Source organism: Mercenaria mercenaria, chromosome 14 (assembly GCF_021730395.1).
Source record: "Mercenaria mercenaria strain notata chromosome 14, MADL_Memer_1, whole genome shotgun sequence".
Lineage (NCBI taxonomy): Eukaryota > Metazoa > Mollusca > Bivalvia > Venerida > Veneridae > Mercenaria > Mercenaria mercenaria.
Genome location: NC_069374.1, coordinates 5,142,446 through 5,156,828, shown reverse-complemented (window position 1 = coordinate 5,156,828; position 14,383 = coordinate 5,142,446). Strand labels below are relative to the sequence as shown.

Below are 14,383 nucleotides of genomic sequence, written 5' to 3'. Positions count from 1 at the left end.
TAATGGACCAGTTCATTTTAGAATTTTCCAGGGTAAAGGTTAAGACAGTGTAGAAGAATTCCAAAATTAGCCATTGTCTATACCCAGTCATTAGGATTCTCAAACTGTTAAGGAGTTTGAAATGATGTGATAAAAAATGTAATAGCCATGGTTTTGATTAACTTCTTTAAACATGAAAATTTGTAAAAATTGACTGATAGGCTCAGGCTGTATGAATAGATACACAAATATTAGGGTATTGACTATAACTGTATATTTTCAGAGTCCTGGGGCATCATCTACTCCCAGTTTTAAACTTTTATCAGCAAGAAATATCCAGAGACCCCAGATGAAGTTCAAGGACAAAGTAGACAACAGGGCTTTACCTTTCATTCCTATCATCAAACACAAGCCAAATGCTCTCAAATCTTTGGAAGGTAAAACATTCAATCTGTTCACAGCCTAATTATTAAATACTACTGGTTGACCACCACATTAAGGGATAATAGGTTTGCTATGAATCCATCATTCCATTCAATTTATGTTTTATATTTATCTTTAGCCTATTTGATATTAAAAAGAACGCAGCATGGTCATTCTTCGTAATAAGACAATAAACCAAATAAAGATGAAAATTCTTATCATTTGATTTTCATGACAAATTGCACAGTACCAGTTTGCAAAAACTAATGCTTAGGTATGTGCTTATGAATTTGGCATCTGATAAGTAAACACAGTTAGTGTGACTTTATTATCAATCTATAACTGCTGTGTGAGTTACAAATTTGAAGCAACATGTGGGTCTTCTGGTTGAAAATATATAAACGCAGACTTCTTTTAAATTATTCACTTGGCATATTACAGAATATTTTCTTTAAATTCCAAGGGAAAATATTACCTTACTTAAAGGAAAATATAACAATTCCCCTTCAGAACTTTTTTATGTATTCATGATATTCAAACATTTACCATAAGAAGACATGCCTCATTCAAACTTTAGACCCCTTGATCAGAGGTCAAGATCACACATTTTACATTAGGAAAAAATATTGATAAAGAAACCTCACCAAAATTACAACCTTTGTTGAAGAAACACAATTTAGTATTGCCAGACATATTTTTTATGGATAGAGGGCACTGTTCAGACACAATTTATTATGGCCAGTCATGTTTGCTGCAGAAAGTGTGCACTGCTCAAACAATATTAAGTATTGTAATCACTGGTTCAGACATATAGATATACAACCAGCTTTAAAATTCGAAGGGGCCATGATGTGCTGTTATTGTCAAACATTATATAAATGTCATTACGGACAATGATATATCAACACAGAATTAAAAATAACTAAAATTTGAAGGACACAGTGCTATTGAAGAACTCAGAAAATATGAAGGACTGAAAACTCTGAACTTTGTCAAGTATTTTCCATTCATTATTACTTAGCTATGCATGCTTACTATTAGTATAGTCAGATGTTGCTACTCTCTGAGATTCCAGTGCAGGAACTATAACCCATATCCTATAATACTTCATTTGATTCACTAGATAAATCAGTGCATTATTAATATTTGCCAGTTTTTTTATTGATTAAAATTTTTCGTTCAGATGTAGCTCAGCTTACTGAAAGAGGCACATGTTCATTTCACATGCTGTAAAATGACTATTTGAGCCATGCCATGGGAAAACCAACATAGTGGGTTTGCGACCAGCAAGGATCCAGACCAGCCTGCGCATCCGCGCAGTCTGGTCAGGATCCATGCTGTTCGCTAACAGTTTCTCCAATTTCAATAGGCTTTAAAAGCGAACAGCATGGAGCCTGACCAGACTGCGCGGATGCGCAGGCTGGTCTGGATCCATGCTGGTCGCAAACCCACTATGTTGGTTTTCTCATGGCACGGCTCATTTTAAGTTTCAGTTTAAAAGTTAACTATAGTTACGTAACATTTTGTATGTTTCAGAGAGTTTAAGGTTATCTGAAGGGGTTACACCTGAGATGGCTGAGAAACCGGATTTCAAGTAGGTACTTCAACACCAGTAGTATGTTTTATATAGAGGATATTACATGAGTGTCTTTTCATGTTGAATTTATTAAACAAGTTGAATGAAATTATAAAATGCGAGGCTCTGCCGTCCATTTTATAAATTCTATTCAACAAGTTTAATAAATTCAGTGTGGAAAGTCACAAATTCTTTTTATCCCATGTTAGCCTTTCCTGTCAAAACGTCAACAAAACTTTCTTTTACTATATAAACAAGTCAGTTTGACCAACGTCTCCAGTACTGTAAATGACGTCAAGTCAAAGCTTTATTACACTAGTGTATTATCATTGTAATTTAATGGCTTTATTACACTCCTGTGACATCAGACTTATGATAAACTAAATTATTTTATCCAAGTTGGGAAGAACACCAGGAAGATTTTTTATATTGATTTTCAAGTCCTACTTCATTGGGAGAAACAAGCAGGTAATCCTATCAAGACTTTTCTTGCCTACCTGGTGTAGGACAGGTTATCCGAGTGGGAAATCTGTTACATGTGTGCATACTGACATCTGATGTCATAATATAATATAGTAGTGTATGAACAATTTTTAATTTACAGTACCTTTGAAAATGTTGCAGTAATATTTACTGTAGGCAAGAAACGTGATCAGACCTGTCTGCCTGTATAAGGCAGGTATTTTCCCAATCCTCTGGACAGCAGGGATAAAAAACCACGACAGAGCTTGGTTTTCCATTCCATGTTGTCCTTTTAGTTTGGGAAAACCCTTTCTTACACAGGCAGTCATAATGCTCTGTATACCGGTAATCAAAAGCCATGTGTATCACACCTATGACTTACAGGTCAGGAGTCCAATTTATGCTTTAATGCTCACTACCACGCTGAAAATGGAAATCTTCCGCTGCAAAATTGTCCAGATGTTGATAATGCAATAAAAACTACCAATGAATACTGCCATATTCACTTAAAAATGCCCCCAGGGGCCTTACACTTTGTAAGGGGGTGGGGTTATGGGGGTAAGAATTTTTTTTTTTTTTTAATAAATAAAGAAATAAATCTTAATTATGGTAAAGTTATTTTGACAGTTGTATACCATAGTTCTGGTATTACTTTATGACTTAAATTCACTAAAATTATTTCTGAAAGTAAGGAGCTGGCAGGGGGTGGGGTGTTAAAAAGGGAATATACAGTATGTTTAACCAGTTTGTTTTAATTCTTTGAAAAGGTATCCTCATCCATATCAGTTTGAATTAGACCAGCTAACATACACAGCTGAACAGTTGAAAGTAGCTACTATTACAGAGCCACAGGGGCTTGAGGAGACGCCATGTACATACATCAGTAAAGTGGAGCAGCTTCCTGATCTGATAGAAGAACTGAAGAAACAAACAGAGATAGCTGTAGATCTGGAGGTAATTAATACAGGCTGAACAGTGAACATGTTCGAGAAACAAAGTCTATTTAATAAACCACTTGCATTTAAAGACCACGTTTTCAGTTGTGTTTGTGTTGTATTAAGGGACCATGCTGGTCACAAATGCACTAAGTTGGTTTTTGCATGGTGCAGCTCATAATTTTTCACTTACAATTTGTCAAGTTTGATTTGCTTATGATTGTACAACTTTGATTAAAAGCAGTGTTTCATCGGGCATACATTATGTTTGTGTATATTTCAGCATCACAGTTACAGAACATTCCAGGGAATAACATGTTTGATGCAGATATCTACACGTGTACATGATTATCTCATTGACACCCTGGACCTGAGGGGTGATTTACAGTGTCTCAATGAAGTGTTCACTGATCCTCGCATAGTCAAGGTAACATATTAGTGGATGTGTAATTATGGGATCCCCCACTGGAGGAGGCATATCGTTTTTGCCCTGTCCTGTCTGTCTGTCTCACTTCATTTCTGATCAAGAACTGGAGAACCATTTGACCTGGAACCTTCAAATTTCATAGGGTGATGGACGTATGGTATAGATGACCCTTATTGTTTTTGGGGTCACTCAATCAAACATCAAGCACAGGCCAGAATATGAAAAACAGTTTCCAATCAATAACTTGAGAGCCACTTGACACAGAATGTTTAAACTTCATAGGATGATTGGACATGCAGAGTAGATGATCAGTCAATATAAAGCCAACCATCAGTGTCTCTGACTTTTGCTATTAACTCTCCTATTGCCTTCTTGCCTATATTACAAATGTACTATGCTTTTGGGGAGCCGTGCTTTTCTGCAAAATCGTCTATTTATCTCGTATATACCTTTAAAAGTTAGACTAGAGAAGTGACTTCCAGTGTCTAAATGAGTGTTCACTGATCCTAGCTTACGAAGTCAAGGTAGCATATTATACAATTGTAATTATCTCATGGACACCCTGGACTGGAGGGATAACTTTAGTGTCTCAATGAAGTGTTCACTGATCCTTACTGCAGGTGTGTTATACATGTAGTGGTTATAGAGAGATCTAGATGTTTATGTAATGAATATGTTCTACACTGTTCATTACTAGACATGTATGTTTCCATGAAGTGACATAGAGATGCGAACATGTTTGATTCAATTTATTGCTGTAGATGTTGCATGGAGCTTATATATTATATATAGATCTAGGAGCTACCATTGTGAACTGTTCAATACTGTTTATTACTACAGGTATTTCATGGAGCTGACATGGATGTTGAATGGTTGCAGAGAGATCTAGGTGTTTACATTGTGAACATGTTTGATACAGGTCAAGCTGCAAGAGTTATGAATTTAGGACGATTTTCTCTGGCCCATCTTCTACATCATTACTGTAATGTTACAGCAGATAAACAGTATCAGCTGGCTGACTGGAGGATAAGGTACATGCATTATATATTTAATATGTTCAACACTGTTTAGAAAAAGGTTCAGCTTTGTATTGTTATGTTGGCTCATTATTTCTCCCACACCACTGTGTGGTGGGAGACATAATTATTTTCTTCTGTCTGTGTGTCTGTCCGTCTGTCACAAATCTTGTTCGCACTCTTAGTCAAACATTTCTCATCTGATCTTCACCAAACTTGAATAAAATGTGTTTGCCAATAAGTCCTCTGCCAAATTTGATAACTAGCCAAATCGGCTTAGGCACTTATGAATTATCGTCCTTGAATTACCGATGGGCCGCTTACTCCAACACTTTTCCAATAGGCAGCTTACCCCAACACTATCAAAGGTATATTTTCTGTGAGTATAAGGTATATAAAGACAGACTTATACAGATAATTAGGCAATTGTAGGCGACATGAGCTTTTCTCAAAAGCAGATCTACATGTAGTTCTGATGTGAATTCAGACGCATTTTTACTCAGATAATTTCAGTCCATTACATTAATAGAAAAGAGGAACAGACTTACAGTGTGCATTCTCTCAGCCCCACCACCATCACTCTTCGGAGCAGATGTGGTATGCTGTTTGGCTCATGCCAGTTGGTGGACAACTCGGGTTCAGTTCTACAGCTTGAGAAGGCTTTAGACTACAAATGTCCAATCTTCAGATGATCCCTAAAGTGTAAGGTGTCAGTAGGTCAAATGTCAAGGTCATAGCAACCTTGAGATTTGAAATTGTTTCCAATCAATAATTTGAAAATGCTTTGGCATGTGACTGCCTGTTTTCAGAAAATGACTTGTATTGTTTAAGATGCCATTATGTTGAAGGTCAAGGTCACAGTGACTTTAAAGAATTTCTTATCAATAACTGAAGAATGCCTGGGTCAAGGGTCATCAGACTTCATTGCATAGTTATGTAAGATGACCCCTATGGTTCACAAAGCTGTGGGTCAAGATCACAGTGACCTCAAGACCAGAAAAAAAAACTAGGATATAGTCCTTAAAGACATCCACTTTGGACAATGATAATAAACTTTTATAGCATGTGATTGCCTGTGGTCAGTAGTTTGTCCATAGTGTTTTGGGGTAATTAGGTCGAAGGTCAACATTACAGCATACTACTACACACCCAGTTACCTGCATTATCTTAGGAAAATATGTATTGTATAGAAATAGCTCTTCTAAAATACATTTCTGCTTTCTAAAAAAGCTTTCAGCTGTAGAAATGTTCAGTCTGAAATGGTTTTATAGAACTGTACTAACTCCACATAGAAACTGTACTAACTCCACATAGAAACTGTACTTAAACTCCCAGAATTGAGAAGTCCCTGACAAGAGAAATATCTTTTCATACTGTATCTTTATTTTCAAGTTCAGTTCATTTTTCACACATAGAGAAGCTGTGATTATTTAGGTAAGTGGTCAGTATACAATTTATGACTAGCCAGCAGCCTAAGTGAAAAACTCTTGCAACATGGTTTACATTAATTTTGTGAACATGATTTTTGCAATAGTTATAATTATACGGTATTAAAAAAATGTATTTTCTTTCATATACATTTACGTTTGCAAGTAATATTTTGTATGAGAAACAGAGGCTACCAGATTTTAATAGAGAAAGCAGTATTTGTTTTTAGCTCGACTATTCGAAGAATAGTCTAGCTATTCTACTCACCCTGGCGTCGGCGTCGGCGTCGGCGTCGGCGTCACACCTTGGTTAAGTTTTTGCATGCAAGTACATACAGCCATCAATTAAAGGCATATAGCTTTGAAACTTATTTTTTCTTTTTCTAGGTCAATTACCAACCTCTCTGGGTCAAGTCCCATAACTCTGACATGTATTTTGAGCAAATTATGCCCCCTTTTGGACTTAGAAAATTTTGGTTAAAGTTTTACATGCAAGTTACTATCTCCAAAACTAATGCAGATATTGATTTGAAACTTCACATGTGTCTTCGGGGTTATAAAACTAGTTGATAGCAGCAAGTCCCATAACTCTGACTTTCATTTTGGCCAAATTATGCCCCCTTTTGGACTTAGAAAATTCTGGTTAAAGTTTTGCGTGCAAGTACATACAGCTATTTCTAAAAGGCATATAGATTTGAAACTTATTTTTTCTTTTTCTAGATCAATTACCAACCTCACTGGGTCAAGACCCATAACTCTGACATGTATTTTTAGCAAATTATGCCCCTTTTAGACTTAGAAAATTTTGGTTAAAGTTTTACGTGCAAGTTACTATCTCCAAAACTAATGCAGATATTGATTTGAAACTTCACATGTGTCTTCGGGGTTATAAATCTAGTTGATAGCAGCAAGTCCCATAACTCTGACCTTCATTTTTGCCAAATTATGCCCCCTTTTGGACTTAGAAAATTCTGGTTAAAGTTTTGCGTGCAAGTACATACAGCTATTTCTAAAAGGCATATAAATTTGAAACTTATTTTTTCTTTTTCTAGATCAATTACCAACCTCATTGGGTCAAGTCCCATAACTCTGACATGTTTTTTGAGCAAATTATGCCCCCTTTTAGACTTAGAAAATTTTGGTTAAAGTTTTACATGCAAGTTACTATCTCCAAAACTAATGCAGATATTGATTTGAAACTTCACATGTGTCTTCGGGGTTATAAAACTAGTTGATAGCAGCAAGTCCCATAACTCTGACCTTCATTTTGGCCAACTTATGTCCCCTTTTGGACTTAGCAAATTCTGGTTAAAGCTTTGCGTGCAAGTACATACAGCTATTACTAAAAGGCATATAGATTTGAAACTTATTTTTTCTTTTACTAGATCAATTACTAACCTCACTGGATCAAGTCCCATAACTCTGGCATGTATTTTGGGCAAATTATGCCCCCATTTAGACTTTGAAAATTCTGGTTAAAGTTTTACATGCAAGTTTCTATCTCCAAAACTAATGCAGATATTGAATTGAAACTTCACATGTGCCTTCGGGGTTATAAAACTAGTTGATAGCAGCAAGTCCCATAACTGATATGCATTTTGGTCAAATTATTCCCCCTTTTGAACTTAAAACTCTTCTGATATTTAACCTTTTTGGGTAATATTTTCCTGCTTCTGGGACAATATTTCGAATAGTCGAGCTTGGCTGTCTTACGGACAGCTCTTGTTATTTCTTGATTTCAGGCCTTTACCAGATGAGCTCAAAAAGTATGCTAGAGAGGACACACATTATTTGTTACACATCTATGATAAAATGAAGAATGAGTTACTTGAGAGAGGGAACGAGTCGAAGAACCTTCTGATGTCTGTACTACATAGGAGTACGCAAGTTTGCCTTAAGGTAACACTGTCTCCTTTCACCAGCTTATTAAAAACAGTGAAACTTTGTCTTATTTTTCACATTTCAGATTAATCCTGGATATTAGTCTTTTATCTCTACTACATGTGTAGTAATGAACAGGCATTAATTTAAAATGAATTTTAGATAACATTTCCGGATTCAGTGCAAACATTTATCTCCAGGATAATATTATATTTTGGTATGATAATTAATGGCATACCACAAGCTTTAGTGTACCTGCAAAGGCTATATGGAACTGTATGTGAATGACATGCGATGATTATATTATGATTTATTAGGTATACCGCAAGCCGCAGTGTACCTCAGAAGGCTATAAGGATCTGTACGTTAAGAATAAGAAAGTGTTTAACTCGCAGCAATTGTTGGCTCTCAGTGAAATGTTTGCCTGGAGGGATGAAACAGCCCGGCTAGAAGATGAAAGCTATGGGTAAAATGCATTTCTGTAAAGAATAATTATAAATATACAGTTTGTTATTTAATGGTCTCCCGTTAAAGGTAAATAATCTTGCACCACAAACATTTTGTTAAATTTCTGAAGGAACAATTTTAGATGACAATGATTGTATGTGTTACACTCAGTTTTTACTTATGTCTCCAACCTGTGGTTAGGGAAACATGTTGATTAAGTGTGTTCAATCTGTCGGTATGTTACAAAGTTTGTCTACACAAATCCTCCAACACCACCAGGCTGATTTTACACCAAACCTCACAGAAGTGATTATTGCCAAGACTAGTCGTGCATATTTTAGGCATGCCCCTGTTTGTTGATTGTCAGTGGAGTTATGGCCCTTGGTTTTTCAAATTTCATTATGTTTTGGCTGCTTCTCTTTTCAAATTGGGCAGATTTCCACCAAACCTTGTTTATCCTTGGGTTGCTTAGTTGTGCATGTTTTGGGAATATTCTGTTTCGTTGATTTACAGCAGTAATAGCCCTTTATTTGTTAAATTATGTGATGTTATATCTACTTCTCTTATACAGTTGTCAGTTTTCCTCTGAACCTTACAGGAGTTGTCAGTACTTAGACTAGTTATGCATATCATTGGTATGTTCCAGTTCATTGATTATCAGCAGAGTTATGACCCTTGATTTATCATAATTTATAGTGTTTACTCTACTTGCCCTATACCGATTGGCTAAATTTCTATGCTACTTTTCCTATACCACTGGTTTGAATTCCACCAAACTGCACAGGAGTGATCAATACTAGTTGTGTATATTATTGGAATGTTATGGTTCAGTGACTTTCACATTTCTTATTGCCCTTAATTTGTGGCATTTTACCAAGTCTTTGTCAGAGACATTTGTTTCTCATGAAAAGCAATCTATAGTTATTTCAGCTAATATATTTGTGACAAGTGTGTCTCATGAATTCAAAACTGCCATGAATATAATCCAGTGTCATGTTAAAGAAAAAAAGTCTGGCTTTGATATTATAAAAAAATGCAAATCAGGCTAACAAAATAAAAATGATGTGAGAAATACCCAAGCTAGCATAGGTTACCATTCTGTGGATCATTAAAATAGGTAAATAAAAGGAGTAAAAAGTACTTGCATTTAAGATTATTCCAGGTATATTCTACCAAATCACATGATGTTGAAGATATGTGACGTTTTTATGTTTACTCCAGGTATGTGTTACCAAATCACATGATGCTACAGATATGTGACATTCTTCCAAGGGAGAAACAAGGTGTGTTGGCATGCTGTAACCCTATACCACCTCTAGTGAGACAGTACCTCAATGAAATACATGCCATTATCAAGAAGGCTCGCGAAGCACCATTACACAAGGTGGGAATTTCGACAAATATTAACTTTCTAAGAAAATGAATATTTCACTGGTGGCAGTAGCAAGACAAGTTTGATATTATTCATACCAGAAAACTTGGATCATGGTGAATTTTTATTGAAGATTGAAATAAGGAAATTACCAAGATTACTGTTGTAGAACATGATAAACATTTCCAGAAGACTTGTGAATATTCAGAAACATATGTTCTTATGCAGTGAAAAAAGGAAAGGTTACACAATGAAAATACATGAAATTAGTGCAGGTACTTTCTCATCAATATCTCTCAAAAATGCAGTGAGCAGAGTATAACAAAATTTTGAATTAACAGTTAGGTCCTTTTTTCTTGGTGACAGTTTTAAAGTGTAAGGCAGTATGTCTGATCTCATTCATTCTCAACCTCTCATGTCTGAGATGAAGTTGTCAATTACCAGTGGAGAACAAGTCAGTACTGGTAGAGAAACCAGAAAGTCTAGTTAGGCTCCATGACTGATGTCACAATAGCTCTATCATATCAAACAAAAACATGTATACTTGTATTTCAGGTTGAGTTGGTCAAACATGAAAGAAGACCAACACATCATCAGCACCCCAAATATAACGTTGACAGCTTGTTACACTGTCCTCATGACCTGTCACATCAAGACCAAGTCATGGAAACAGATACACAAACCTGTTTCCTAGGTAATTACATATTTGTATTCTTAAATCTTCTAGATAACTTTGTGTTCTTAAATCTCCTAGGTAACTGTGGTTTGTGTTCTCAGATCTTCTAGATAATTTTGTATTCTTAAATCTAGTAGATAGCTTTGTGTTCTTAAATCTCCTTTGTAACTGCATATTTGTGTTCAGTACTTGGATATGTTAGGTAACTGTACGTATGTGTTCTTAAATCTCTCAGGTAACTGCATGTTTGTGTTTTAAATGTCCAAGGTAACTTTGTGTTCTTAAATCTCTTAGGTAATTGCATGTTTGTGAAGGTAACTTTGTGTTCTTAAGTTTCTTAGGTAACTGCATGTTTGTGTTCTATTTGGTAACTGCATATATATTTGTGTTCTAAAATTGTCTAGGTAACTGCATGTAAGTGTTGATGTATCTCCTAGGTAACTTTGTGGTTTTTAATATCTAAGCTGTTTATGCGCATACATGTACAGTCGAGTCCACTTAATACGAACTCGCTTGATACGAATTTTCGGATTAAACAAATAAAGTCCGAATTCCCCGGCCAAGTCCTTCTATTTTCTTTGTAAAATTATTTCGGTAATAGCGAACTCGCTTAATACGAATAATCGGAAGAAACGAACACATTTTGGAAGTCCCAGTAAGCTTAAATATTATGCTTTCCATCTTTTGATATGAATTAATTTTAGAAGTCGGGGCCGTTATAAAATGTGTTGAAAATAATAATATGGTCAAGCATGTGTCGCGTGGTAATTAGACAGTGAAGTAGTTCACACTTATTCACAGACAAACACTCGGTCTTTTGTGTATCATGTCATATAAAATAATTTAATCAATTAACAGGTCAAGATTTAAAGAGGTGTAAATAATTTTAAACACATTATTGACGTTCTAGTGTCGATACAGGTAGGCTGTGTCTTACAAAATATATAAACTTTTATACCTCTTAGAACGCTTAGTGTCGATACAGGTAGGCTGTGTCTTACAAAATATACAAACTTTTGTACCTCTTAGAATGCTTATTATATAGTACAAGCTTCAATGTTGGTGGTGGATATAATTTGGCACTCTTGATCTCGACCGCACATTAAAATTTAAATTAATACAGTTTTATATGTTTAAGTATGACTTTTCTTGAGTAATTTCAATGTTATCTGAAAAACTATTAACTATTTTCATGTATCATAATATTGGAATCTATTCACCGATGATACCGGTGATACTGCTCAAATTGCTCGGACAAATTATCTGGTCATACATTCATTAATACGAATTTCTTTTGATACGAACATATTTCTTAGGTCCGGATGAGTTCGTATAAAGCGAGTTTGACTGTATATCTCTTAGGTAACTTCATGTTTTTGTTTTGCACCTGGGCATATAGCAATTGAACTATCTTGTCTGTTTGTCCGCACATACAGTAGGATAGTTGGATAGTTTTGTAATTCTACTCATTCTGGTTCTTTTATGCAGCAAAAATTCTTTGACGTGTCTAAAAACCAACAGAAGGAACAAATGAATAGCCACATAACTACTGTACTGTAAGATTGTCCATCCATACAAGATTTTACTATTTTGCCTACAGCCCACATTGATAACCTGATTTAGTTCATTCTCACACTCAACATTCCTTATAGCCAACAAAAACTGACCGCAATATAATATATGACCTTGACCCTCATAACCTTCACCTTCAAATTTAGAAACTTAATAAACAACATTTTTGGTCCTACAACCCACATAAATGACCCAGTATAGTTCATACTGGCACTCAACACACCTTTTGGCAAGAGCTGCAAACTTACTAATGTATAGATTACCTTGACCTTTATATGATCTTCACCTACAAACTTAAAACCTCAAAAACTGACCTCTTTGGTCATACACATGAATTTTACTTTTTAAAAATGCAGCTGTTCTAAAATATCTTAGATAACTGAATACTCCTTGTTAATTGCACGTTTTTATCTTAATCTTTACATGGAAACTGCATCTTTGTATTCTTAAATTTCCAAGGTGATTAGATGTTTGTGTGCTAAATCTTTGTTAAGCTAATGCATGTTTGTGTGTTTAAATCTCCTAAGTAACATCATGCTTGTATACTTCAATCTTTCAAGTTATCGCTAATTTGTTAATTAACTTAAACCATTGTTACTAAATATTTGTGTCCGTCTCCTGGGAAACTGGGTCCTTTGTACTTAACTCACCTTGGTAACTGCATCTTGTGTACTTAAATTTCCTTGACAGCTGCATCTTGTGTACTAATATCTCCTTGGCAACTGTTTGTTGTGTACATATATCTTATGGGTAACTGTATCTTTTGTACATATATCTCCTTGCTAACAGCATCTTATATACTTAAATCAAATCTCCTAGGCAGCTGCATCTTGTGTACTTGAATCTCATAGGAAGCTGTATCTTGTGTACCGGTACTTAAATCTCCTAGGCAGCTCCATCTTGTGAACTTAAATCTCCTAGGCACTGCATCTTGTGTACTTAAATCTCCTAGGCAGCTGCATCTTGTGTACTTAAATCTCCTTGACAGCTGCATCTTGTGTACTTCCATGTAATACTTCTTGGCAGCAGCATCTTGTGTACTAATATCTTGTGAACATATATCTCCTTGGTAACTGCATCTTGTTTACTTAAATCTCCTTAACAACTATATGCTTGTGCATTTGTACACATTAAATTCATTCATGTAAACTAATTCTATACTGGTAGGTAACTTAAATCTCCTGGTACCTGTATCCTTGTGTACTAAAATGTCACAATGTAAATTGCATGTTTTTGCTTTGAACATGTGCACATATAAAGAAAAAGATATGATCACTGTTGTTGGGCAGTTTAAAGTTAATGAACAAACTATTTACCAAATTTTTTATATGAAAACTTGTTAAATTTAGTTGTCCTTCCAATTTGCCGATTGTTTTTGATACCTTTTATGGACCCCTTGAAACTTTCTCAGTCGTTGTAGTTGGAAAGTTGGTGTAAGACTTTAGCATTTAGTTAGTGCTGTTGTAACTAGTCTCCCAACAGTGTTAGCTTATTTTATATTTTCAGACTCCACACTTGTTGCGACAAAGTCCAGTCTGTTCTCAAGTACACCAGACAGTATGATTGTAGTGAAGTCACAACCTTTGTTATCTGTATTTAATACAAAGGTAAGCTTTTCATTGTGCCCCCCTTTAAAGAAGGAGGGGTATATTGTTTTGCAGATGTCTGTCGGTCGGTCGGTATAATCAATCCATTTCTGGATGATAACTCAAGAGCCTTTAGGCTTAGGGTCATGAAAGTTGATAGGGTGGTTGGTATTAACCAGCAGATGATCCCTATTGATTTTGAGGTCAGTAGGTTAAAGGTCAAGGTCACAGTGACTCAGAACAGTTAAATGGTTTCCAGATGATAACTCAAGAACACTTCGGCCTAGGATCAAGAAAGTTGGTTGGTCATGACCAGCAGATGACCCCTATAGATTTTGAGGGTAGTAGGTCAAAGGTCAAGGTCAAGTGACCCAGAACAGTTAAACAGTTTCTGGATGATAACTCAAGAACGCTAGGGCCTAGGATCATGAAAGTTGATAGGGAGGTTGGTCATGACCAGCAGATGACCCCTATTTATTTTGAGATCAGTAGGTCAAAGGTTAAGGTCACAGTGACCTGGAATAGTTTAACGGTTTCCGGATGATAACTCAAGAACGCTTGGGCCTAGGATCACGAAAGTTAATAGGGAGGTTGGTCATGACCA

General features: G+C 35.6%; 1 protein-coding gene across 1 annotated transcript in view; it reads left to right on the top strand.

Moving 5' to 3' along the window:
• The window catches only part of LOC123526216 (exosome component 10-like), a 40,245-nt gene that overhangs the window by 8,399 nt on the left and 17,463 nt on the right, over nucleotides 1-14,383 (top strand). The window contains exons 5-14 of the mRNA XM_053522865.1: nucleotides 263-416; nucleotides 1,939-1,996; nucleotides 3,208-3,394; nucleotides 3,659-3,802; nucleotides 4,643-4,833; nucleotides 7,988-8,144; nucleotides 8,444-8,592; nucleotides 9,795-9,957; nucleotides 10,501-10,639; nucleotides 13,700-13,800. Of these exons, the coding sequence (XP_053378840.1) occupies nucleotides 263-416; nucleotides 1,939-1,996; nucleotides 3,208-3,394; nucleotides 3,659-3,802; nucleotides 4,643-4,833; nucleotides 7,988-8,144; nucleotides 8,444-8,592; nucleotides 9,795-9,957; nucleotides 10,501-10,639; nucleotides 13,700-13,800 (1,443 nt within the window). The remainder of the gene's footprint in view (nucleotides 1-262; nucleotides 417-1,938; nucleotides 1,997-3,207; nucleotides 3,395-3,658; nucleotides 3,803-4,642; nucleotides 4,834-7,987; nucleotides 8,145-8,443; nucleotides 8,593-9,794; nucleotides 9,958-10,500; nucleotides 10,640-13,699; nucleotides 13,801-14,383) is intronic.